This window comes from Podarcis gaigeae, assembly GCF_964106915.1.
Source record: "Podarcis gaigeae genome assembly, chromosome: 13".
NCBI lineage: Eukaryota > Metazoa > Chordata > Lepidosauria > Squamata > Lacertidae > Podarcis > Podarcis gaigeae.
The window spans coordinates 2,967,457-2,995,194 of record NC_139689.1 but is presented as its reverse complement, the minus strand read 5'-3'; the positions used below and the strand labels follow the sequence as shown (position 1 = coordinate 2,995,194).

The 27,738-nt window shown below is 46.9% G+C and overlaps 2 protein-coding genes across 2 annotated transcripts in view; one reads left to right on the top strand and one right to left on the bottom strand.

The window, feature by feature from the left end:
• The window catches only part of LOC310828979 (asialoglycoprotein receptor 1-like), a 40,295-nt gene that overhangs the window by 12,169 nt on the left and 388 nt on the right, over positions 1 to 27,738 (bottom strand). The window contains exons 2-3 of the mRNA XM_083707104.1: positions 7,772 to 7,911; positions 3,605 to 3,721 (exon numbers count right to left, since the gene is read on the bottom strand). Of these exons, the coding sequence (XP_083563230.1) occupies positions 3,605 to 3,721; positions 7,772 to 7,865 (211 nt within the window). The 5' untranslated portion in view covers positions 7,866 to 7,911. The remainder of the gene's footprint in view (positions 1 to 3,604; positions 3,722 to 7,771; positions 7,912 to 27,738) is intronic.
• On the top strand, positions 14,979 to 27,641 carry LOC310828909 (zona pellucida sperm-binding protein 3-like). The gene is made up of 7 exons (XM_083706943.1): positions 14,979 to 15,407; positions 17,718 to 17,836; positions 19,679 to 19,782; positions 21,239 to 21,410; positions 23,573 to 23,693; positions 25,214 to 25,305; positions 27,381 to 27,641. Exons 1-7 carry the CDS (start codon positions 15,045 to 15,047, stop codon positions 27,535 to 27,537), a joined length of 1,128 nt encoding a protein of 375 aa, XP_083563069.1. The 5' UTR covers positions 14,979 to 15,044; the 3' UTR covers positions 27,538 to 27,641.

Genomic DNA, 27,738 nt, shown 5'->3' with positions numbered 1-27,738 from the left:
GAAAGAGGAGAGTGCAAAATATGGTCTGAAGCTCAACATCAAAAAGATCATGGCCACTGGTCCCATCACCTCCTGGCAAATAGAAGGGGAAGAAATGGAGGCAGTGAGAGATTTTACTTTCTTGGGCTCCATGATCACTGCAGATGGTGACAGCAGTCACGAAATTAAAAGACGCCTGCTCCTTGGGAGAAAAGCAATGACAAACCTAGACAGCATCTTAAAAAGCAGAGACATCACCTTGCCAACAAAGGTCGGTATAGTTAAAGCTCTTGTTTTCCCAGTAGTGATGTATGGAAGTGAGAGCTGGACTACAAAGAAGGCAGATCGCCGAAGAATGAATGCTTTTGAATTCTGGTGCTGGAGGAGACTCTGGAGAGTCCCATGGACTGCAAGAAGATCAAACCTCTCCATTCTGGAGGAAATCAGCATGAGTCTGACCAAACTGCGGGAGGCAGTGGAAGACAGGAGACCTGTGAGTTCAGCTACTCCGCAGCCCCTCTGCCTGAGTGATAATCCCTGGCATCCTGATACCTGAGTGCCAGACAGGTAGCCATGCCAGAAATAACAAACCCAGATGAAGACAAAAGGTTGTGATTAATGTGGCTGGGAAACAGGGAAATGTAAATACCGGTATCTCTTTTGTTTCACTTGATGGGTGTTTTGGTGGAGGGCAAGGGGTACCATGGGGCAGGGTCCAGGATGCTCAGATTACGGCCACCAGACCTCCCCTTTCATGATGTAACCATGATGTATGAGTGATGTAGTTTGGGGGGTGTAACATAGGGATTAGTTAAAGGTAAAGGGACCCATGACCATTAGGTCCAGTTGTGACCAACTCTGGGGTTGCGGCGCTCATCTCGCTTTGTTGGCCAAGGGAGCTTCTGGGTCATGTGGCCAGCAGGACTAAGCCGCTTCTGGCGAATCAGAACAGTGCATGGAAACGCCGTTTATCTTCCCGCCAGAGTGGTACCTACTTGCACTTTATCTACTTATCTTTGATGTGCTTTCGATCTGCTAGGTTGGCGGGAGCAGGGACCGAGCAACAGGAGCTCACCCCGTCGCAGGGATTCGAACCACAAACCTTCTGATCGGCAAGTCCTAGGCTCTGTGGTTTAACCCACAGTACCATCCGCATCCCCAACATGGGTATTAGCAGCTAATAAGAGTTTGGGTTCTCTTTTGTTTGGGCCTTCCATCTTGTTCCACCTGGTGGCAGGTGGGAGTCCTGTCGTGACAGTCTTCAGTAAAGACCAAGCCTAATGGCTGCTGTTTTGCTCCAGTATTCCTGGCTGGGGTCCTTGTTTCTTGCCCAAGGGAGCCCTCAGATTTCTCCGTTAACAGCTACAGCTGAGAAATTGCCCTTCTCCTGTATCTTGCACACTCACGTCCCTGTTTTGCACAATCCATTTTTTGCACACTCATCAGTCACACTTCAAGCCATGGCCCCTGCCTTGCAGACTCTCTGGGGTGTGTGTCCATGCGCTGCAAAACCTATATATGACGCACCAGACCACAAGACACATCTAGTTTTTGGAGGAGGAAAACCACAAAAAAAAATATTCTGAATCTCAGAAGCCAGAACAGCAAGAGGGATCGCTGCGCAGTGAAAGCAGCGATCCCTCTTGCTGTTCCTGGCTTCTGGGATAGCTGCATAGCCTGCATTCGCTCCATAAGACGCACACACATTTCCCCTTACTTTTTAGGAGGGAAAAAGTGAGTCATATAGAGCAAAAAATGCGGTATATATTTTTATCAGTGACCTATATTAAAGGGGCTAGAGGGAATCCTTCTCCCTGTCTCCAGACAGGTAGCTTGCCTGCAGACGCATTTCTTTATTTTATTTTATGTTATTTTATTTATTTTATTTTATTTTATTTTATATGCCCTGCCCTCCCAACCTCCCAAGACTTTGCAAATTTTATTACTGGAAAAGGGAAAAAAACACGCAGGTGGCGGCAATTCAATTAAGAGGACGATGTGTGCAAGATAAGCTGTTTTGGGGCCCTTGGAACAGCGATGATAAAACCACCGTCTTGGCAAGGCTAAGTTAATTAATTGGCGCAGTGGGAGCAAGAAGGCAGCGTCCCAGGCGAGCTCTGTAATGAATTTTTTTCCATTTTGGCAGTTTCATAGCTTCGAAATCCCTTCCTCCAGGTCGGAGCACTTTAAGGTCAGAGCAATTGGAAGCGATGGGAGGAAGCTGGGCGAAGGTTCAAGAGGAACTTTTTAATCAGTGAGGAAGCTGGGTTTCCCCCAAAAAACCCCAGAACAAAATCCGGCAGAGATACCATTCTGCATCTAATTTGTCAAAAAAAGGGCCGCGGGTGGCGCTGCGGGTTAAACCACAGAGTCTAGGACTTGCTGATCAGAAGGTCGGTGGTTCGAATCCCTGCAATGACAGGGTGAGCTCCCTGCTCCTGCCAACCTAGCAGTTCGAAAGCACATTAAAGTGCAAGTAGATAAATAGGTACCACTCTGGCAGGAAGGTCAATGGCGTTTCCATGCGCTGCTCTGGTTTGCCAGAAGCGGCTTAGTCCTGCTGGCCACATGACCCGGAAGCTGGAGGCCGGCTCCCTCGGCCAGTAAAGCGAGATGAGCACCACAACCCCAGAGTCGGCCAGGACTGGACCTAATGGTCAGGGGTCCTTTTTTAATTTTTCAAAAAAGAGAAAAGGGAAGGAGGGAGGACACACACACACACACAAATGTCTTTAGGAGCCAGGCGATAACATTCCCCTGGAAATGTGGGCATCTGATGAATGTTGAGAGATTCAGGACAGTGTGATAGGAATTTTGAGGTCTTAGGTAAATGTAAAGGGACCCCTGACCGTTAGGTCCAGTCGTGGCCGACTCTGGGGTTGCGGCGCTTATCTCACTTTACTGGCCAAGAGAGCCGGCGTACAGCTTCCGGGTCATGTGGCCAACAGGACTAAGCCGCTTCTCACGAACCAGAGCAGCGCACGGAAACGCTGTTTACCTTCCCGCCAGAGCGGTACCTATTTATCTACTTGCACTTTGACATGCTTTCGAACTGCTAGGTTGGCAGGAGCAGGGACCGAGCAACGGGAGCTCACCCCGTCGCGGGGATTCGATCCGCCGACCTTCTGATCGGCAAGTCCTAGGCTCTGTGGTTTAACCCACAGAGCCACCCGCGTCCCTTTTGAGGTCTTAGATATATGTTAAATGTTCATAACCAACGTAGCACGTACATAGATCAGCACAGGAAGACCGACCTGGAACCATTTTGATTCCCAAACTAAGCAAATGTTTTCTCTGTGTGAAAATGTCGAGCAATGCTAAATCATAATAATTAATAATAATAATATGACTGCAAGTAGGTGGCAATCCTTTCTAATGATTTCTCTGCAATTTCCCACACATCTTACTTACCAAGCAAAACTAAATTCATATTCATCTAACCAAAATGGAATTCCTGAGCCATTTCACAACTTTTAAGGACCTCCTAAGTTGAAGAATTCAACATGCCCATGCGGGGTGCAGTCCCAGGTATCTGGAGGCCAAGGGCACCAGGTTGGGGAAGCCGGATTCTGCACACCCAATCCCCCGATTCCTTTCCCCCAATGCTGTGACGCCCATCACTCACTCTGGACGCCCAGCAAAGCCACCGAGAGAGTCAGGACAATGCAGAATCCCATCAGGACCAAGACGAGGCGGTTGGTGGGGCAGATCCGGCGCCAGGGCGACTGGAACGGAGGCAGCGCTGTGGGGAGAAAAAGAGGGGTGGCTCGTGGGTCTACTCTCAGTCTCCTCTACTCCAGGCTAAACATCCCCAGCTCCCTCGACCGTTCCTCATCAGGCTCCAAACCAGGGGTCAGCAAACTTTTTCAGCAGGGGGCCGGTCCAGTGTCCCTCAGACCTTGTGGGGGGCCGGACTATATTTTAGGGGGAGGAAATGAACGAATTCCTATGCCCCACAAATAATCTAGAGGTGCATTTTAAATAAAAAGCGCACATTCTACTCATGTAAAAACACCAGGCAGGCCCCACAAATAACCCAGAGATGCATTTGAAATAAAAGGACACATTCTACTTATGTAAAAACACACAGATTCCTGGACCGTCCGCCGGCCGGATTTAGAAGGCGATTGGGCCGGATCCGGGCCTTAGTTTGCCTATCCATGCTCCAAACCCTTAGGCATCCCCAAACTCAGCCCTCCAGCTGTTTTGGGACTACAACTCCCATCATCCCTAGCTAACAGGACCAGTGGTCAGGGATGATGGGAACTGTAGTTCCAAAACAGCTGGAGGGCCAATTTTGGGGGTGCCTGCCCTTGGTCATCTTGGTCACCCTCCTCTGCACATGTTCCAGCTTGTCAATCTCCTTCTAAAACAGAGGTGCCCAGAAGTGGACAGAGGACTAAGTTTCAGTTGAGATTCCCACATTGCAAGGGGTTGTGCTGGATGATCCCTGGGGAACCCTTCTAACTCCACAATTCTATGACCTTCGTTAACGTCCATTTCCAAGCACTGGCCGTTTCCAGAAGAAAGCAGCCGACTTTCTCCAGTGGCGGGTAGTCCGTGTAACAGGAAGGCTTAGCCCTGCTCTCTCCCCAGGCCAAATTCCCCTCACACCCCGTGCCAGATTCATGTATAAGCCAAACAAGCTATAGCATAGGGCCCCACTCTCTTGGGGGCTCCCCAAAAATTTAAAGGAAAAAACTTGGATGTACTTTTCCAAAATATAAGATAAAAAATAAATAAAATAAAACCTACCTACAGGAACAGGGTTTTGTGTTGTATAGGCTCCTAGGATGTAAGTCATGGGCCCCGCCTGCTAGCCTGCTCCCTCAAATATCACGGGTTTGCTCCTTTCTATATATATGGGGCCTACATTCTGCTATTTATAATTGTTCAAAAAGGTAAAGGGACCCCTGACCATTAGGTCCAGTCGTGGTTGACTCTGGGGTTGCGGCGCTCATCTCGATTTATTGGCCGTACAGCTTCCGGGTCATGTGGCCAGCATGACTAAGCCACTTCTGGCGAACCAGAGCAGCGCATGGAAACGCCGTTTACCTTCCCGCCGGAGCGGTACCTCTTTATCTACTTGCACTTTGACATGCTTTCGAACTGCTAGGTGGGCAGGAGCAGGGACCGAACAACAGGAGCTCACCCCGTCATGGGGATTCGAACCGCCGACTTCTGATCGGCAAGTCCTAGGCTCTGTGGTTTAACCCACAGCGCCACCCGCGTCCCTATAATTGTTTGTAGTTTGCACCATATATTACACCTATTATCATTTCATGTTATAGCAAGTTTCTAGAGACTGGATGATGAGCCCTTGTAAATTGTGTTTCTAAAGGAGCCTTTGTTATTGCCCAATGCCAATGTGTTTGCATTATGACGTTTGCTATGAGTTAAAAATCATTTTCAGTTAGAGCTTAAGAATATTTCACTACTAATATACTTCTTAATTGTATTTCAGTTCAACAATCACTTTGATAAAATACATACAGTGGATGCTCAGGCTGTGAACGTGATCCGTGCGGGATGCACGTTCGCAACCCGCAGCGTTTGCAACCCGCGTCTGCGCATGTTGTGATTCGGCGCTTCTGCGCACGCGCAGCCGGCAAAACCCAGAAGTAACCCGTTCCGGTACTTCTGGGTTTCGGCAACCCGAAAAAACACAACCTGAAGGGGCTGTAACCCGAAGTATGCCTGTGATGTGCAAATGGCTTGAGATACCTATGAGATCCATCAATGCCCATATACCATACCGTATTTTTCACTGCATAAGACGCACTTTTCCCTCCTAAAAAGTAAGGGGAAATGTGTGTGCGTCTTATGGAGCGAATGCAGGGGGGAGGCAGGCAGGAATCATAGAATCATAGAGTTGGAAGAGACCCCAAGGGCCAACGAGTCCAACCCCCTGCCAAGCAGGAAACCCCATCAGAGCACTCCTGACATCTGGTTGTCAAGCCTCTGCTTAAAGACCTCCAAAGAAGGAGACTCCACCACACTCCTGGGCAGCAAATTCCACTGTCGAACAGCTCCTACTGTCAGGAAGTTCTTCCGAATGTTTAGGTGGAATCTTCTTTCTTGTAGTTTGGATCCATTGCTCCGTGTCCGTTTCTCTGGAGCAGCAGAAAACAACCTTTCTCCCTCCTCTATGTGACATCCTTTTATATATTTGAACATGGCTATCATATCACCCCTGAACCTTCTCTTCTCCAGGCTAAACATGCCCAGCTCCCTTAGCCGTTCCTCATAAGGCATCGTTTCCAGGCCTTTGACCATTTGGGTTGCCCTCCTCTGGACACGTTCCAGTTTGCCAGTGTCCTTCTTGAACTGTGGTGCCCAGAACTGGACACAGTACTCCAGGTGAGGTCTGACCAGAGCAGAATACAGTGGCACTATTACTTCCCTTGATCTAGATGCTATACTCCTATGGATGCAGCCCAGAATTGCATTGGCTTTTTTAGCTGCCGCGTCACACTGTTGGCTCATGTCAAGTTTGTGGTCAACCAAGACTCCTAGATCCTTTTCACATGTACTGCTCTCAAGCCAGGTGTCACCCATCTTGTATTTGTGCCTCTCATTTTTTTTTTGCCCAAGTGCAATACTTTACATTTCTCCCTGTTAAAATTCATCTTGTTTGTTTTGGCCCAGTTCTCTAATCTGTCAAGGTCGTTTTGAAGTGTGATCCTGTCCTCTGGGGTGTTAGCCACTCCTCCCAGTTTGGTGTCATCTGCAAATTTGATCAGGATGCCCTTGAGTCCATCATCCAAGTCGTTGATAAAGATGTTGAATAAGACGGGGCCCAAGACAGAACCCTGTGGCACCCCACTAGTCACTCTTCAAAAGCCACCAATAGCCGCACACAGGCTCCGTGCGGCTCTTGCGGGCTTTTCCCCAGGAGGAAGAAGGGACTGACGCGGCCAGTCAGTCCCTTCTCGCTCCTCGTAGAAAAGCCCGCAGGAGCCGTGCGCTCCTTAAACGGTGCGCGGCTCCTGTGGGCTTTTGCGGGAGGTGGGGGTATTGCCATAGCTGTGTGCAGCTTCTCCCGGCCGGAGAGGTTGTGCGGGGCTAAAGAAGCCATAGCCATGCGCAGCTTCTCCCTGCCGGAGAGGTTGCGCGGGGCTATGACAGAAGCCGAGACAGCCAGTGGGATGCATCCTGCTCACTGTCTTGACTTCTTTGCTCTATGGGGCTGGGGGGGGGGACCCGGCCTTCCCCGGCAGCCCCAAGAAGCTCGCGGAGCAGCGGGAAGACTGCGCGCCTTTCTGCTGCTCCCCGACCTGCTCTTTGGGGCTGGCGGTGGGCTTCCCCCCGCCAGCCCCTAAGAGCAGGTTGAAAGGAACCCGAAGCTTCTGGAGCGCAGCGGAAACTCCTGCCGCGCTCTTGAGGCTTCGGGTTGCCTTCTCCAAAGCCTGGAGAGCGAGAAGGGTCGGCACTGAAGGCGACTGAACGCACCTTGAAGGGCACCTTGTTTTAGAGGGGGAGAACAATAAAAAAATATTCTCCCCCTCTCTGCGCAGCACCTCCTGCCACTTCGCTGAAGGGGCGCTGGGCAGAGAGGGGGAGATTTTTTTTTTTCTTGTTCTCCCCCTCTAAAACAAGGTGCGTCCTATAGAGCGAAAAATACGGTATATATTCCACACACAAAAACAGTGACAATTTGGTGTTGACAAAGGACAGCTGGACATAGAAAGGGCCCCATTACCTTCAGTAGCTGAGGGCCACGTCAAACCTAAATCCGGCCCTCCCCACACCCAGTCCGATGGGCCGGCCCCGCTCCATCCCCCCTGCGTACCTCTCCCGAAGTGCTGCCCGCGTTCACCTGGCACATCCAGGCTTTGGAGATCTTCGTACTCTTTGGCCACGCTGGGTTCAGGAGGAGGGTCCATGTCGATGGAGGTGGAGCGAGGCGGAATATCCGGTGGGACCTGAAAGCTGCAAAGACAAACGGGGACTTGGGTTTTCCTGCATTGCAGCGGGTTGGGCTGGATGACCGCTGGGGTTCCCTTTCAACTCTGCAACCCTTGGACTACTCCCTCGCTTTCCCTTTCTTTGGGCTTACCTTTTCTCGCCCAGTGTTCTTTCCGCCCATATATTCTTTTTTATAATAATATATAAATATAAATTTTTATTCATACCCCGCCCTTCCCAAGCTCAGGGCGGCTAACAACAAATTTAAAACACTTAAATGATGCAATGAAAAAACAGCATAAAATACAGTATGAAACGTGAATAACAATAAATTCAGAATACAAATTCAATTTAGGGCGGAAATCCATCCAGTAAACATTAGATGATCCCTAGGGCTAGCTGGCTAAATTAGTCCTCTTTGGGCCAGCGAAGAGACCAGGGGAGAATTAGCTGTGGGACCCCAGAGCGGGTAATCTTCATAAAAATAATAAATTTTATTTATATCCCACCCTCCCCAGCCAAGACCAGGCTCAGGGCGGCTAACACCACATATAAAAACAATTGATTGAAATACAGCTTAAAAAACAAGATTAAAACACAAGATTAAAACATGAAAATGCATCCTATTAAGCATTAAACGCTTCCCTAAACAGGGCTGCCTTCAGATGTCTACTTGCTTGGGAAAAGAAGTTGTCATCTCCCTGGCACGGAGGGGGTCCTTTCACCGGGTCGCTCTCGAGTTGGGGGGCCACGGGTGCTTCCGAAAATCGTAGCTCCCTCTTCTCCCCGTCAAAAACGTCGACCTGGGCAAAGTTTGGACAAAATCACGACCTGCCAACGAACCAATTTCCCAATCGGCGCCAACCAAATCCCACAACCAAAAGTGGGCAGGTTGGCGAGTGCCCAGGGGGCAGGATTGCCACGGGGCGAGCTGCCACGGAAGAGGGGTGGGGGCGAGGTTTGGGGGCGTCTGGGGTGGCCTGGGTGCCCCCCTTTTACCTCCTCCCTCCTTTTTCCAAGTCAAAAATTTCAGGCCCTCATCCTGTTCCCAATCACTCAATGACCTTTGCTCTGTCAATATTGTTTCTCCCCAAAGCGGCCTTTCCAAAATGCTACCACCCCACAGAAAGTTGGGGGGGGATTTTCAGATGGTTGGTGTAAAAAATAATAATTAAGGTCTTTTCTTATATATATATAAATTTTTATTATATATATATATATATATATATATATGCAGGTTTTGGTGTCCTCGGGTGTCTTCCCGTGTAAAAGTTGGGGTGTCTAGGCGACGTTTCGACGAGGTCTCACTCGTCATCTTCAGGCTGGTGCTTTCGGCTTCTTGTTACTGGAACAGAGCGGGATCTCAATGTTTGAGTTCCTATAAATACTGTAGAGGGGGTGTGGTGTCTAGCCTCCAATGTTCTGGGCAGAGAGGAAGTTCCCAGGCTAGTGTGCCTTTTCTTCTTTTGTTCCTTAATTACTTGAGAGATACCTTGAGTGATTTCTTGAGTGATATCCTGAGTACCACTTAGGTGGGTCATTAGGTGTGGATTAGTTGCTAAAGTCTTTGTGTCTTGACCTCTTGAACTTTGTGAAGAGTTTTCCTGAGAAGATGGCTGTATTGCACTTAGTTGTGCTTTGGCTTGGCTTCGTGTATAGGGGCGAGCTGTGAGACCTCGAGTGAGACCTCGTCGAAACGTCGCCTAGACACCCCAACTTTTACACGGGAAGACACCCGAGGACACCAAAACCTGCATTCCTGTACCCGTGAAAATCTACGAAAGCATATATATATATATATATATATATATATAAGTTTTTAGCAAGATACAACAAAGAAGAAAAAACACAAAACAGAAAAATACAAAAAAACACAGAAAATAGATAAAAATAAAAAGAAAAAAAATCCATTATTCTTTTGCTAACTTTAAAGCTCATATCCTTATTTTCCTGACCTCCTCACACCTTCCCTTTTTGTATTCCCATTTACATAATCAGATCAGCAAATCCTTACCCTCTTTTATTTATCTTAATTCTATTTATCTTAACTCTATTTATCTTAACTCTATATCTTAACATATTACAACTCTATGTTTTCACCCATTATCAATTCACTTATTGCATACTCTTTTTAACTTTGTTGCTAATACCACTTATTTCCAATCCAACATCATTTTAGCATTCATTAATTTTATAATGTTTCTGCAGATAGTCTTTAAATTTCTTCCAGTCTTCTTCCACCAACTCTTCTCCCAGATCTCGGATTCTGCCAGTCATTTCCGCTAATTCCATATAGTCCATCACCTTCATTAAATTTTATTAGTTTTTTAACATATCATTTCCAACAGTAATTAAACATACTTTTACATCTTATTCAACTTTTTTTGACTTCCATCAGTCCTGTCTGAAAATTTTCCAATCTAATCTCTCAGTATGCATTTCTTATTTTCCCTCTTACATTTCAAACTCAGAACCAATATCTCTATCTTTTTCTACTTTGTAACACTTTGTATATTTCTCCTTACAAAACCTTTTGTAGTAGTCCTACTAGCGTAATTTGTTGGTTACAGTTGCTCTTCAAATAGTTCGTATATTTCTTCCAATCTTCTGTGAATCTCTGGTCCTGCAGGTTTCGAATCCTTTTTTGTCCTATTCTGCATAGTCCATTAATTTCTTCACATAAGGAAAAGGCAATGGAGAGGCTTTCCCCATTTCCTCCTCCTTGCAGAGAAACATTTGAGGTCAATTTGGGAGAGTGCAAGTGGCTTCAGGATTGCTCTCCCATACTACTTCAGACACATGGTTTACATACTGACCGTATGTATGTATTTGCCTTGTACATTTGTTGTTGTTGTTTAGTTGTTTAGTCGTGTCCGCATCTTCGTGACCCCATGGACCAGAGCACGCCAGGCACTCCTGTCTTCCACTGCCTTCCGCAGTTTGGTCAAACTCATGCTGGTAGCTTTGAGAACACTGTCCCACCATCTCGTCCTCCGTCGTCCCCTTCTCCTTGCACCCTCCATCTTTCCCAACATCAGGGTCTTTTCCAGGGATTCTTCTCTTCTCATGAGGTGGCCAAAGTCTTGGAGCCTCAGCTTCAGGATCTGTCCTTCTAGTCAGCACTCAGGGCTGATTTCCTTCAGAATGGAGAGGTTGGATCTTCTTGCAGTCCATGGGACTCTCCAGAGTCTCCTCCAGAATTCAAAAGCATCCATTCTTTGGCGATCAGCCTTCTTTATGGTCCAGCTCTCACTTCCATACATCACTACTGGGAAAACCATGGCTTTAACTACTATACGGACCTTTGTCGGCAAGGTGATGTCTCTGCTTTTTAAGCAGAGGTGATGGTCACTGCTTTTCTCCCAAGAAGCAGGCGTCTTTTAATTTCGTGGCTGCTGTCACCATCTGCAGTGATCATGGAGCCCCAAAAAGTAAAATCTCTCACTGCCTCCATTTCTTCCCCTTCTATTTGCCAGGAGGTGATGGGACCAGTGACCACGATCTTCGTTTTTTTGATGCTGAGCTTCAGACCATATTTTGCCCTCTCCTCTTTCACCCTCATTAAAAGGTTCTTTAATTCCTCCTCACTTTCTGCCATCAAGGTTGTGTCATCTGCATATCTGAGGTTGTTGACATTTCTTACGGCGATCTTAATTCCGGTTTGGGATTCATCCAGTCCAGCCTTTCGCATGATGAATTCTGCATATAAGTTAAATAACCAGGGAGACAATATACAGCCTTGTCACATCCATATCATACCTTAAAAGCAGACCCCTGTGGTCAGCGCATCCCCCCGCCGCCGCCGCCAAGAATTCTGGGAACTGTAGTTTGTTCATGATGCCGAAAGTTGTTAGCGGGCCCACAAACACCCCCATTTCCCCTCCCAGACTGGTTTAATGGTCAGTTTCTCTTCTCAGGGAAGGTAAAACACAACACAACCATCACTATATCCCATAATTTCACACTCTACAGATTTACAATTCTACAAATATCTCAAAAATAAAATTTCATTGATTGACTTCCAGGATTAAATCTTGTAGCAGCTTGGGTGTTTTCAATGCTGCTACAGCGTCAGGGCCAAACCACCTTTGCAAATATGTTTCGATTGGATATATTGCCATTGTGTTTCACTGGTTAATCCGTACTTTACTTGCAAAGCTTTATATTCCACAAATTTATAATTTTCATCCATTAATTGATTCAATGGCAAACCGCTTTGATTTTTTTAAAAAAAATATTACCATCCAACTGTGTATAAAATGTGTGAAATAGATGATCTGAAGGATCTGTTTAAAAGTTTACCTCTCTGGAAGGACCTGAAAAGTTTAATATCCTGACCATTGGCTACACCTGTGACTCTCAGGTGAAACTCCAGGTAGGTTTTTCCCCCAATCAATCATATCCTGGCAATTTCAGGCTGCAAAGTTAAAGTGGATTCCTTCTATTTCCAAATGTGTCAGACTTCCTGCAATAAAGGAAACTGATAGTATATTGGAAAGTTTGGGGTGACTATTAACCAGTGCAATATTTTATAACCCTCCCTGCAAACAAATACGAATGAATAATGTGTGATAAATAGCCGATAGAATTTCGTCTCCTTGCAAAGGAGCCACAGGCTGAAATCTTTCTCTTTTTAAAAAAATAAATCATTTTTATTAATTTTTGCATATGTTTTCCAAACAAAACTTCACATCACAACACCTTCATTTTGGCTATTATAGCCTGAGGCTTCCATCAATTCTGTCAAGTGATTTTCAAATCTGCTATCTATTCTTGTGTTTTGTTATTATAATTAATGCTTTTCAACTTCATTTCCAAATTATTTCCTTCCGAAATCGTTTTACAATAATTTATACAGCCCCCCCTTACCAAACTTCTTGTAAACCTAAAAGTGAGGTTACATTAATGCAATTGTCTTTCAAATAAGTCATATATTTATTCCAGTCCTTAAGGTAGTCCTGGTCTTTCTGGTTTTGAATTCTCCCAGTCAATTTTGCCAGTTCTGCATACTCCATCAGTTTTATTTTCCATTCCTCCTTTGTTGGTAATTCTTCCTGTTTCAATCATTGGGCTAGTAATACTCTCGCTGCTATAACTGCATATAAAAACAGATTTTTGTCTATTCATTTCTGTACCTACAATGCAAAGTAAAAATGCTTGTGGGTTTTTTTTTTGCAAATGTATATTTCAACATTTTCTTCATCTCATTATATATATCATTTCCCAGAAGCATTTTACTTTCTTACAATCCCACCCCATGTGGTAAAAAGTACCTTCTTTTTCTTTACATTTCCAACATTTATACATTTTGGCCAATTTTACTGGTGTCACGGGCTGCAAGCTCTTTGAGCTTACTTCTGAGTAAACCTCCCTAGGATTGGGCTGCATATCCATTTGAACTCAGTTGGACCGAACAAACCTGCAGAGAACCAGCACCAGAACCATGTCCACTTTAAAAATGCAAAAATATTCTTTGCATAAGGTTTAGAAAAAAAAACCAAGAAATAAATCTTTGCAGAGGACCTTAATCCTGAACACCACATAGGGGTTAAATCAAGGATTTTTTTTAGCTGAGAGGTGAAAAAATTAGAATAGCTTGATTGGTAGAGTAGGAGGTTTTTAACCTCAGGGTAATGAGTTCGAGTTCCACGTTGGGCAAAAAATTCCTGCATTGCTTTTTTTGTTAGGAATTATAGGATGTTGTTGTTGTTTAGTCGTTTAGTCGTGTCCGACTCTTCATGACCCCTGGACCAGAGCACGCCAGGCCCTCCTGTCTTCCACTGCCTCCCGCAGTTTGGTCAAACTCATGCTGGTCGCTTCGAGAACACTGTCCCACCATCTCGTCCTCCGTCGTCCCCTTCTCCTTGTGCCCTCCATCTTTCCCAACATCAGGGTCTTTCCCAGGGAGTCTTCTCTTCTCATGAGGGGGCCAAAGTCTTGGAGCCTCAGCTTCAGGATCTGTCCTTCCAGTGAGCGCTCAGGGCAGATTTCCTTCAGAATGGAGAGGTTTGATCTTCTTGCAGTCCATGGGACTCTCCAGAGTCTCCTCCAGCACCAGAATTCAAAAGCATCCATTCTTCGGCGATCAGCCCATGGGGCGTTGCGAGGTCCTGTGTGAGTGTCTGGAGGCGGTTGGAGGATGGATGGATGGATTGAGGTTGAATCCTGACAAGACGGAAGTACTTGGGAGCTTTTGGGAGACAAGACGGAAGTTTTTGGGAGACAGGAGGCGGGCAGGTTTGAGGTACTCCCTGGTCCAGAATGGGGCAACTGTGCCCCTGAAGGACCAGGTGCGCAGCTTGGGAGTCATTTTGGACTCACAGCTGTCCATGGAGGCGCGGGTCAGTTCTATGTCCAGGTCAGATGTCCACCAGCTCCATCTGGTGCGCAGGATGAGACCCTACCTGCCCGCAGACTGTCTGGCCAGAGTGGCGCATGCTCTGGTTATCTCCCGCTTGGACTACTGCAATGCGCTCTACGTGGGGCTACCTTTGAAGGTGACCCAGAATCTACAACTAATCCAGAATGCGGCAGCTAGACTGGGGACTGGAATACCATATATTCCTGAAAGACCTTCATTGGCTCCCAGGACGTTTCCGATCACAATTCAAAGTGTTGGTGCTGACCTTGAAAGCCCTAAATGGCCCCAATGGCCCAGTATCCCTGAAGGAGCGTCTCTACCCCCATTGTCCAGTCCGGACACTGAGGTCCAGCTCCGAGGGCCTCCTGGCAGTTCCCTCATTGCGAGATGTGAGGTTACAGGGAATCAGGCAGAGGGCCTTCTCGGTGGTGGTGCCCGCCCTGTGGAACGCCCTCCCACCAGCTGTCAAAGAGAAAAATAACTACCAGACTTTTAGAAGACAGGTGAAGGCAGCCCTGTTTAAGGAAGCTTTTAATGTTTGGTGCATTACTGTATTTTAATATTTTGTTGGAAGTCGCCCAGAGTGGCTGGGGAAACCCAACCAGATGGGTGGGGTATAAATAATAAATTATTATTATTATAAAAAAACCCTGTGGGTTTTAGGACCCTGGAGGAATGAGGGCAGGACAAGGCGGGTCTTAATTGCTCAAGTCATGTGACTGTGGGCGGAGTCAGAAAGCAGTATAAAAGCGCAATCGCTTGGCTCTCAGCTTCATTGCGCGCCGGGGTTGCAGCTATGGGGCAGGAGTTTGCGATGGGGCTGTTTTTGCTGTGGGGCGTTTTTTTCTGCCAGGGGACTTTTGCTGACCCCCAGAGTCCTGCCTGGTGGGAGCCAGAGACCTCGGATCATGTCCCCTTGCCCCCTTCCTCTGTTTTTTCCAGGGCTGCTCCTGCCACGCCCCATGCCGTGAAGGTTTCCTGCGAGCCCCACCGCTTGGTGGTGGCCGTTCACCGTGATCTCTTTGGGGTGGGCAGGCTGGTGGCCCCCGCAGATCTGACTTTGGGGACAGCCTCGTGCGCCCCGGTATCCTTTGCCGCTGGCACCACTGACGTGGTCCTCTTTGAGGCGGGTCTCCATCAATGTGGCATCGTGGTCCAGGTGCTTTGGGTTCTTTGGGATGGAAGCGTTTGGGGGGGTTGGAGGGGGGTGGGTCCTACTTGAGGGGTGCAGCATAAAAATGGGGTGCCAGGGATGTTGAGCAACATGGGGCAGAACCCCCTGGGAGGGTGGGTCTCCCAGGCCAGCCCCATTGAAAGGAGCAGGAGGTTTAATTTTTATATAACATTTAATTATCCTTAATTAATAACTCTTTTCCTAGTCTTCCTTGTAATATTTTGAATACTAAACCTCAGAAAACTTTTTTTGTTGAATTTTTTAATTGGTTTTCCGGAAAAAAATTAAATAAACATAAATCTTCACCTTATCAAATCAATTATCCTTAATTAATAACTCTTTTCCTAGTCTGTCTTGTAATATTTCGAATACTCCACCTCACAAAACTACTTCTTCTTTTGTTGAATTTTTTAAATTAATTTTCCAAAAAGTTTTTTAAACGAACATAAATCTTCACCTTATTAAATCACACTTAACTACAAAACTTCTTGCAATCCTACTAGCGTAATCTGGCTTGCAAGGGCTAAGATCAATGATTACTTAATTAATGGGAGTTTACTAAAAACAAGGAATTGTGTGTTTGTCAACTTTGGGGGTTTTTTGCTTAAACGTTTATACGCAGTAGTGTCCAAACGTTTTCCAAAGAGGGCCAGATTTGATGAAGCGAAGGGCCACGGGGGCTGACCAAAGTTGTTGACTTTTGGGGGGATTGAAGTAGTTGAGGTTTCTTTAGGATTTTACCCCAGGAAATTAACTGCTACAGGGCCCGGATTAGGCCCCCAAAATGGACTTTGGACACGCCTTGTTTATAGCATGGATAGGCAAACTAAGGCCCGGGGGCCGGATCCGGCCCAATCGCCTTCTCAATCCGGCCTGCGGACGGTCTGGGAATCAGTGTGTTTTTACATGAGTAGAATATGTGCTTTTATTTAAAATGCATCTCTGGGTTATTTGTGGGGCCTGCCTGGTGTTTTGACATGAGTAAAATGTGTGCTTTTATTTAAAATGCATCTCTAGGTTATTTGTGGGGCCTGCCTGATGTTTTTACATGAGTAAAATGTGTGCTTTTATTTAAAATGCATCTCTGGGTTATTTGTGGGGCATAGGAATTCGTTCATTTCCCCCCCAAAAAAATATAGTCCGGCCCCCCACAAGCTCTGAGGGATAGTGGACCGGCCCCCTGCTGAAAAAGTTTGCTGACCCCTGGTTTATAGGAATGCAAGAGGAGGCCTTGCAGGATCAGGCCACCAGCTAGCCCAGCTTCCTGTCCCCACAGCGGCCAACCAGACGCCCTTACTGGGAAAGCCGCAGGCAACATTCGAACCCAAGACCCAACGCTCCCCTCCTGCATTTCCCAGCCACTTTCATTGCTGCCTGCAGCTGGTGGGATAGCCACTCGATGATAGCCTTAACCCTCCACAAATAGCATTCTCCTCCCTGTCCCCGCCAAAAAACAGCCTGCAGGATCAGGCCCATAACAGCCACAAACAGCCCTCTGCTCCTCCATGAATTTGCCCAGTCCTCGCCATTTCAGTCGGCGGTCACCACCGCCGCCTCCTGCGGCAGGGAGTTCCACAGGTCAACCCTGAATTTTAATGTTGTATTTTAATCTTGTTTTTTAAGTTGTGTTTCAAGCCATTGTTTTATATCTGGTGTTAGCCGACCTGAGCCCTGTCTTGGCTGGGGAGGGCGGGGTATAAATATTATTTTTTTTTTTATTATGATTATTAAACTGGAAGCTGCTGGGAGGGACCGGCGTGCCGTTCTGAGATCTGGCAGAGACCCTGGACAGGGCGGGCTGCCTTTTACTCTCCGAGTAACCCATAAGGGAACTGTTTGGGAGACGTAGGGGTTGTCGGTCTCTGTCTTCCTCGGTTTTAGATTTTGGGGGTTTGGCCAGGTAAACAAGCAAGGTGCTTTCATCTCAGACTTTATTATTATTTTATTTTATTTTATTTTATTATTATATTTTAATATTTTATATTTTATATTTTAATATTCTGTTGGAAGCCGCCCAGAGTGCCTGGGGAATAAATTATTATTATTATTATTATTATTATTATTATTATTATTATTATTATTATTTTATTCCTGAGCTCCGTAGCTTTCAGTGGGGCTGGCCGGAAAACTGTCCCAGGGGATGGGGGCCTTTCAGTGGGCCCTCATCCTTTGCCAAAAACGGCCGGCGAGGAGCCACCTTGTTTCCGGGATAGATAAAAGTTATCATGATGGACGGATCCTGTAGTAAGTCCTAGGAAAAGCTCTGAAAGGCAACCCATCTCCCTTTGCTTCCAGATGACTCCAGAAATGCTGATCTACCGAACGAGTCTCTTCCACAAGCCGTCGCCTTCCTCCAATCCCATAATCACCAGGACCAACGCTGCGGAGATACCCATTGAGTGCCACTACCCCAGGTGAGGAAGGCTGCCGGTTGAGTGTGGGGTGAAGCAAGGCTTTTTTCACCCTAGCAAGCCCTTGGCTTCTGTTTGTAGACTCACAGAATTGTAGGGTGCGAAGGGCCCTCCGGGGGTCATCCAAACCAACCCCCATCAATGCCGGAATCACAGAGAAGATAGCGCCGCTTCATGGGTAGGAGAGAGTCTATACCTTTAAAAGAGTGGTAGATCAGGCAGAAATCCAACAGGTGAAACTCTTCCACAATTTGCTGTCCTTTGTCTCTCTATTTTGGGCTACGGCTTTCATCAGCCTCGGTCAGTGCATAAGGCCTGAACCAGGCACAGGGCCTTCTCGGTGGTGGCGCCCGCCCTGTGGAACTCCCTTCCACCAGATGTCAAGGAAATAGACAACTATCTGACTTTTAGAAGACACCTGAAGGCAGCCCTGTTTAGGGAAGTTTTTATAGTCTGATGTTTTACTGTATTACAGATTGAGGTTGAATCCTGACAAGACAGAAGTACTGTTTTGGGGGGACAGGGGGCGGGCAGGTGTGGGGGACTCCCTGGTCCTGAATGGGGTGACTGTACCCCTGAAGGACCAGGTGCGCAGCCTGGGAGTCATTTTGGACTCACAGCTGTCCATAGAGGCGCAGGTCAATTCTGGGTCCAGGGCGGCTGTCTACCAGCTCCACCTGGGATGCAGGATGAGACCCTCCCTGCCCGCAGACTGTCTGCCAGAGTGCTGCATGCTCTGGTTATCTCCCACTTGGACTGCTGCAATGCCCTCTACGTTGGGCTACCTTTGAAGGTGACCCTGAAACTGCAATTAATCCAGAATGAGGCAGCTAGACTGGGGACTGGGAGACCACATAACACTGGTCTTGAAAGACCTACATTGGCTCCCAGGATGTTTCTGAGCACAATTCAAAGTGTTGGTGCTGAGCTTGAAAGCCCTAAACGGCCTCAAAGGCCCAGTAGACCTGAAGGAGCGTCTCCACCCCCCATCGTTCTGCCCGGAAACTGAGGTCCAGCGCCGAGGGCCTTCTGGCAGTTCCCTCCTTGCGAGAAGCCAAGTTACAGGGAACCAGGCAAAGGGCCTTCTCGGTGGTGGCGCCCGCCCTGTGGAACTCCCTCCCACCAGATGTCAAAGAGATAAACAACTACCAGACTTTTAGAAGACATCTGAAGGCAGCCCTGTTTGGGGAAGCTTTTAATGTTTAATAGGTTATTGTATTTTAGTATTTTATTGGAAGCCGCCAGATAGGCGGGGTATGAATAATATATTATTATTATTATTATTATTAATAATAATAATAATAATAAATAATTTATTCTGGTCCTCTTGGGAGTTGGGAGCTGCCTCCCATCAACCCCTGCCAGCCTGCTGCATGATGGGAGTTGTAGTTCAGCCACATCCAATGGGCGCCATGTTGGCTCCCATTCCCAAAGTACCCTGGGCAAGAGGTCTTGATAGTTAAAGCGCTCTGGGAATTGTAGTTCTGAGAGAGAGAGAGGGGGGGGGTTCTTTCTCCTAACATCTCTTGCCACCCTTAGCAAACTACAGCTCCCAGGATTCTTTGGGGGGAAAGCCTGGATGGTTTAAAGTGGTCCGATACCTCTTTAAATGTCTGTGGATGGAGGCCTTTAGCTCCTCCCATTATTGGCTGTGGCTCCTCCCACTGTAGAGGATTCCCTACCTTCTGCTCTGCCAACCCTCTAGATGTCTGGGAGCAGCGAGCAGTAATGGGCAGAGCAGGAAGCGATTTCTCGCTCCCGAGGGTGGCGGGTCAGTCTGGATGGCATCTAGGTGCCCCACGGTGTTCAGAATGGGTTCTCAGCTGCTTCTCTTCCGGTTTCCAGGAAAGGCAATGTCTCCAGCCTGGCCATCCAGCCCACCTGGGCTCCCTTCAGGTCCACCGTGTCGGCCGAAGCGAGGCTCGGGTTCTCGTTGCGGCTCATGAACGGTAAGGAAGAGGGTAGATTCGGGGTGCGGAAAGGGCCTAGCTCAAAGCCCCCAAACAGGTCTGGTTAGGATCCAGGTCTGCCGCGCACCAGGGCTTAAAAGATGCAAAGTTGTGCGTTAGCCCAAGTCTCCTGCCTCCGACAGGGGACAGCCAGATAACCCCCAAAGCCTATAAACATCGCTGTGGTTTGCTGTCTCTGAAAATGGAATTTCTGCTTGGCCGTTTTGGCTAATAGCTCTTGAATGCAGGATAGCTGCGTCGGCCAAGGTTGTGGGTTCGAACCCTGCACGAAACAGCTGCATATTCCTGCCTTGCAGCGGGTTGGTCTAGATGACCCTTGGGGTCCCTTCTTCTTCACAAGCTCTGTTTAGCCCTCTCACTCCTGTTCCTAACCTTTGCAGCAAAATTGTTTTATGAAATGCTGGCTTCTTTCCTGAAGCCGGTAGAAAAAAAGACAGTCATGGAACCGCGAAATTACATGAAACAGGTGAAATACCATGAAAATCCCTGAAACGAGAAGTAATCGGCTAGAAATATTATCTTCTAGAATTAACCTAAATAACAAAAATCAAGAAGTTTAAGGAAAAAATTAGAAAAAACCTAGAACTGAACAAAGCCTTAATGGGACGCCGTTCCACTGAACTATTCAGTTTCCTCAGAAGGAAATAGAGAAATCATAAACCTTAAATGTTTGCGTTAAGTTATGAATTAAAAATCATTTTAAGTTAGAGCTTAATAATTACTTCACTATTAATATACTTCTACTTAATTGTATTTCGCTTCAACAATCACTTTGATAAAGTACATATTTTGCGATGTGCAAATGGCTTTTGATACCTGTTAGTCCATAAATTATTTCCAGTAATGTTTATTGATTTTCATACAACTATAACACATACTGTAAAACAAATAAAAGGAAAAAGAAGAAAAATAAAGGAAATAGCAGTAAAAGATATAACATCAAACACATAAACAATACAAATTAATTAGTTACACTTCCAACCTCATAAACTTATTACTTGACTTCCTCTAGTCCCTCCTATCTGAATTTCCTTGTAACTAAATGTAGCAGTTTTCCAATATTATTCAAAAACAATATTCCAATTGTAGTCAAATTTCTTAACTTTTCTTTTTAGGTCCATAAATTACCAGAAAGCATATATTCAACAACAAAAAAGCGACAATTTGTTGTCGACAAAGAACAGCTGGACATAGAAAGGGCCTCATTATCTTCAGTAGCTCAGGGCCTCATCCAGCCTAAATCTGGCCTTCAGCTCAGTAAGGGACCCTCCCTGCCCAGTCTCAAGTGGCAGGCTGTTCCACAGGCCACTGCAATGAACCACACTGTCAGCTGGAAAAGTTTATTTCCTTTTCTTTTCTGCTGTGCTTGCAATTTAAAAAATAAAAATGATTTGGGGAGCCAGCATTAACCCATTCACCCTCTCGTGCCACCAAGATGACTGGAGCGGAGAGCGGCTATCGTCTCGCTTCCAGCTGGGTGAGATCCTGCACCTGCAAGCCCAAGTCGAGGCGGAGAACCACCTTCCCCTAAGGCTCTTTGTGGACAGCTGCGTCGCCAGCCCGGAAGCCACTCTGGGGTCTACGTATGCCATTGTCGACTCCAACGGGTAAGGAAATATCTTGCATGACTGTTTTATTTCGTAAGTTTTATCGTAGAATCGTTGGATTCGAACCCGCAACCCGTTTTGCGCTCTACCAGGTGAGCTATCCCCAGTCTGGCTTCCATCCTGAATACCGTATTGGCCAGGATATAAGCCGCGCTTTCTCTCCGCCCCCCCCCCAAAAAAATTCCGACCCTGAAAAATTATTAAAGCAGGGCTTGAATTCGCAACCTAACAAAAAATGGTTTTTTACGATATCGCTGCTGGAACAGACGTACGGTAAAACGGAACAGAAGAATGGTTTCGTTGCCAATTTGCGGGCTTGAGTACCTGTGGGATTGTAGCAATTGAATAGCATTTTCGATTTCAGCCGATTGTATGGTAACTTTTCTGGGCTTGCGAGACTGAAGGCTTAAATTGGCTCGGAGTTACAATTCTACCAACTGCAGCGATTTCGGGAGTGGTTTATATTCGGTTATTCTCTTTTTTGCGGCTTATTTGTGGGTGCGGTTTATATTCGGGCCAATACGGTAACAACAACAATTCTCTGAGCAGTTCACACACAACGGCATTACCCTATTCATTTAAAAGCAGCCTATTCATTTAAAAGCATTTAAAAGCAGCCAAAAAACCCCACAAACTGGACTTTTAAACTGATAAAATGTCATAAAATTAACAATATACAGGCCAAGTCGCCTTCATTGTCCAGGTGCTGGCTTGCCAAAGTAGAAAAGAGATTTGAGGGTGCATCAAGTTGTACAAGGGAGGTGCCTATCTAATATCAAGTGGCAGGGAGTTCCAAAGACCACATGGGAAACGGATGATTAAAGTGCTCCCTGAATGGGGGGAGATGGGCTGCCCAAAGCCAGGAATCCCTGTTTCAGCAGCGCTCAGAGCAAAATTGTTATTTCTATGACCCTCTGAGGCTTTGCTTCTGCTGGGATTCCTGCATTGCGGCGGGTTGGACTGGATGACCTCAGGGTGCCCTCCAGCTCCCTTGCTTGGAAACATAGGAATATGCCTTCTGTCTGGCTAGTAATCTTTTGCCCAGCAATCTAAAGGCCTTGAGCAGAAAAGCCTCTTCCCCGCTAAGGTCTGTGACTTTGGGGATAGAGCGTTTGTTTTGTGTGCAGAGCAGGTTCTGGGTTCGATTCCTGACGGCATCTCCGGATATATCTGAAGGAGCGTCTCCACCCCCATCGATCTTCCCGGACACTGAGGTCCAGCACCGAGGGCCTTCTGGCAGTTCCCTCATTGCGAGAAGTGAGGTTACAGGGAACCAGGCAGAGGGCCTTCTCGGTGGTGGCGCCCTCCCTGTGGAACTCCCTCCCACCAGATGTCAAAGAGAAGAACAACTACCAGACTTTTAGAAGACATCTGAAGGCAGCCCTCTTTAGGGAAGCTTTTAATGTTTGATGTATTACAGTATTTTTATATTTTTTTGGAAGCCGCCCAGAGTGGCTGGGGGAACCTAGCCAGATGGGCGGGGTATAAATAATAAATTATTATTATTATTATTATTATTATTATTATTATTATTATTATTATGTCAGGACTTTAACCTCCCATCAGCACGGTGCTTCCTAACACGCCTAAAGAATAAGAGAGGGTTTATCCAGCCTTCTCTTGTCCTACAGCTTTGGAAAAATCCACTCTTTAGAGCTCAGTTGCCACAAATGGTCAATTGGAGATTGACGTTTGCTCTGATTTAGCACTAAAGAGCAGCTTTTCCGTGGGAAAAGGAAAAAACCCAGTTAAATCGCAGGGGGAAACCCGAGAAAATCTCAATCCTGTATCCTCAGTGCTGTATTTTTTTTAACACTTGATTGGGAGCCGCCCAGAATGGCTGGGGAAACTCAGCCAGATGGGCGGGATATAAATAAACTATTATTATTATTATTATTATTATTATCCAAGGAAGGGAAAAGGTAGGTGGGAAATCTAGTGTAAAGGCTGACCTCGTGGAGTCTCTGGAAACAGAAATTCACCATCAGAATTTCCTTTCCTTTTCTCCGGGAAAGGAGGAGGACAAAAGGAAAGCCGTCCTAAGGTCTTCGGGCGAAGGGTGGTCAACAAATTTAATAAATGAATGAAATCTGGGGGAAACAGTCAATTTTCTGCCACCCTCCAGTCCCCAAAGTCGGTGACGATTTCTCCCTTTGGCGCAGGTGCCTGGTGGACGGGAGGCAAGAGGGCGTCTCGTCTACGTTCCTCGCACCCCGAGTCTCCGAGGAGACGCTACGTTTCACGGTGGACGCCTTCCGGTTTGCCGGGGACTCCAGGAATATGGTGAGCAGGTGGGGTTCAGCAGTGTGGGAGGCCTTAACTGGGCCCACGGGTTTGTGGGACCGGCGTCCCTAGAGCTTTCGTCCACCTGGCGCGGATGGGAGTTATAGTTCAAAGCGCCCGGTGGGCAACAGGATGGCCTAGGTGGGTTTTGCGAAATGGACTGCACTGCCCCCTGGAGGCAGCTGTGTTACTTGCACGGGTCAGAAATAGCTTCACTTGGGTTTTTTCAATTAATTCTTAAAAATGTTATTCATTTTTCTTTTTCATTCATTGCATACATCTCAAATTCTTAACGTTTACTATATATTCCTTCCTGCCTCCCCTTCTAGGCTTCCCCCAAACTTCCGCTTATTAATAACATAACGCCAAACCTAAAGACATAAAAGTAAAAGCAAATATACCATAATATTTCCCTATCTCCTAAACATTTTCTCATACTAATAATGTGAATGTTTATTCAAATCCTGCCATCAAGTATCGACTATCTTTGTTTCTGCAAGTATAATATAAATGGTTCGCATTTTTTTCCAAAGCTGCTGTTGTCGTTTGATCTTAATCTGTCATTTTTGCCAATTCTGTATAGTTCATCAACTTCTCTTTTCCAATTACCATAATTCTGAGTGGCTGGAATTTTATTTTCTCCCTTAGCCGGATCATGCAGACCGCTGCTGCTATTATTATTATTATTATTATTATTATTATTATTATTATTATTCTGAGTGGTGTATTTTTTTATGGGGGATGGTTTTATGGAACCAAGGGAAGCTGGGTTTGGGAGATCCACTGACTTTAATAATAATAATAATAATAATAATAATAATAATAATAATAATAATAATAATAATAATAATATTTTATTTATACCCCGCCCTCCCCAGCCAAGGCCGGGCTCAGGGCGGCTAGCAAGCAATAATAAAAACAAGTTGAATGATTACAACTTAAAACTTAAAACTTAAATGCTATATAAATGGTCTAAACTAAAGAAATCAAACAGTTGTAGGGTAAATGGAGGTCCGATTGGGTCGAGGTGGGTTTGCCCCAACTTCTGATGGGCAGCGCTTGCGGGAGTCCCGTGCCCTATGCAAGCCCTAAAATCAGAGAGGCGGTGTGGTGCAATGGTTAGAGTACTGGACTAGGACCTGGGAGAGAGCAGGGTTCGAATCCCCGCGCCAACTCAGCCAGGAAGCTCGCAGGGTGTGACCCTGGGGGCCGGTCGCGGCCTCTCAGCCCCACCTCTATCCCACAGTGGTTTTGGGTGGGGATCAAATGAGAACTAGGGCCTTGGAGACCCGGGTTTGAATTTCCACGCAGCCAGGAAGCTCGCCGGGAGCTGGTTAGCTTTAGCCTACCTCGCAGGGTTGTTGTGGAAAGGGGGAACCATACCTGTCTCGTTGAGTTCCTTTGAGAAAAAGGCAGGATATCCTTGCAATTAATAAGGATGCCACCAGTTGATTGACACCTGTCACCACTGTCCCCTCGCCCCAAAAGCCCTTTTTAACCTCTTGCCTTCTCCCTTCCAGCTGTACGTGATTTGCCACCTCAAGGTAACGCGAGCCGAGCAAACGCCAGATGTCCGGAACAAGGCTTGCTCCTTTGACGTTGCCACCAGCACGTGAGTCGCTTGTGAGACGCACAACACATATTTCCCAATTCCTGAAGCCCTTTTCACTATTTACAGGGCCGCCTCTCCTGGTCTGCCCTGCAGAGGACCTTAAGCTCCATGAATAACCATAGTTTAGAGGGCCCTAGGGACGCTTCAAGAACACTGTCCCACCATCGCGTCCTCTGTCGTCCCCTTCTCCTTGTGCCCTCCATCTTTCCCAACATCAGGGTCTTTTCCAGGGAGTCTTCTCCTCTCATGAGGTGGCCAAAGTCTTGGAGCCTCAGCTTCAGGATCTGTCCTTCCAGGGAGCACTCAGGGCTGATTTCCCTCAGAATGGAGAGGTTGGATCTTCTTGCAGTCCATGGGACTCTCAAGAGTCTCCTCCAGCACCAGAATTCAAAAGCATCCATTCTTCAGCGATCAGCCTTCTTGATGGTCCAGCTCTCACTTCCATACATCACTACTGGGAAAACCAGAGCTTTAACTATACGGACCTCTGTTGGCAAGGTGATGTCTCTGCTTTTTAAGATGCTGTCTAGGTTTGTCATTGCTTTTCTCCCTTTACCTTTACCGTTACCAAAACCAAGGAAAGGTACATCAAAGCTAACTATCATCTTTATGGTCCAGGATGCCTGGCGAACTAACCGAGAACAGGTCTGTGTCCTAGAATGCTTATATGTGCCGTTCTGGCATAGAGATCCAATTGCCAGAGGTGGAGAGGCTTGTGGGATTCGATCAGAAACTATTGTCAGTGAATCAAACCCAGTCAACGCCATGCTTTCATCGTGGACACAACGGCTTGCTTGATTTTTCATAATTCCTCATAGCAACCCCACCTGACCCCCACATTAAAGGTAAAGGGACCCCTGACCATTATAGAATCATAGAATAGAATCATAGAATCCTAGAGTTGGAAGAGACCCCAAGGGCCATCGAGTCCAACCCCCTGCCAAGCAGGAAACACCAACAGAGCACTCCTGACATATGGTTGTCAAGCCTCTGCTTAAAGACCTCCAAAGAAGGAGACTCCACCACACTCCTTGGCAGCACATTCCACTGTCAAACAGCTCTTACTGTCAGGAACTTCTTCCTCATGTTTAGGTGGAATCTTCTTTCTTGTAGTTTGGATCCATTGCTCCGTGTCCGCTTCTCTGGAGCAGCAGAAAACAACCTTTCTCCCTCCTCTCTGTGACATCCTTTTATATATTTGAACATGGCTATCATATCACCCCTTAACCTCCTCTTCTCCAGGCTAAACATGCCCAGCTCCCTTAGCCATTCCTCATAAGGCATCGTTTCCAGGCCTTTGACCATTTTGGTTGCCCTCCTCTGGACACGTTCCAGTTCTGTCAGTGTCCTTCTTGAACTGTGGTGCCCAGAACTGGACACAGTACTCCAGGTGAGGTCTGACCAGAACAGAATAAAAGGTAAAGGTAAAGGTACCCCTGCCCGTACGGGCCAGTCTTGACAGACAGAACAGAATACAGTGGCACTATTACTTCCCTTGATCTAGATGCTATACTCCTATTGATGCAGCCCAGAATTGCATTGGCTTTTTTAGCTGCCACGTCACACTGTTGGCTCATGTCAAGTTTGTGGTCAACCAAGACTCCTAGATCTTTTTCACATGTACTGCTCTCAAGCCAGGTGTCACCCATTAGGTCCAGTCGTGGCCGACTCTGGGGTTGCGGCACTCATCTCGCTTTATTGGCCAAGGGAGCCGGCGTGCAGCTTCCGGGTCATGTGGCCAGCAGGACTAAGCCGCTTCTGGCGAACCAGAGCAGCGCACAGAAACGCCGTTTACCTTCCCGCCAGAGTGGTACCTATTTATCTACTTGCACTGGTGTGCTTTCAAACTGCTAGGTTGGCAGGAGCAGGGACCAAGCAACGGGAGCTCACCCCGTCATGGGGATTCGAACTGCCCACCTTCTGATTGGCAAGTCCTAGGCTCTGTGCTTTAACCCACAGTGCCACCCGTGTCCCTGATCCCCACATCGGTCTTCTGCAAAAAGGATCACGGGCGTTAAGCGGAGGTGGGAAGGGGGATCTGCCTGATCTTTCATGCTCTCCGTTTCTCCCCAAAGCTGGCTTCCTGTTGAGGGTCCTCGAAGCATCTGCAGCTGCTGTGAGGCGAGGAATTGCGACCGGGTGCCGGAAGAACAGGCCCCCAGCTTCCTTCCCAGACCCCGAGCCGTGGAGATGAGCTGGCAGAGAAGTCTACCAGGTGAGTGGGTTTTCTGAGGGCTTGGAGGTCGTCTTCTCCAACCCTGCCCCTCCTCACTCCTTTGGTGTCCTCCCTGTATGCATTGCTGGGGGTTGAGCGGGATGATAATAATACTACTACTACTAATAATAATTTATTGTTTATACCCCACTCATCTGGCTGAGTTTCCCCAGCCACTCTGGGCGGCTCCAAATCGAATGTTCAAAACAATACAGCAT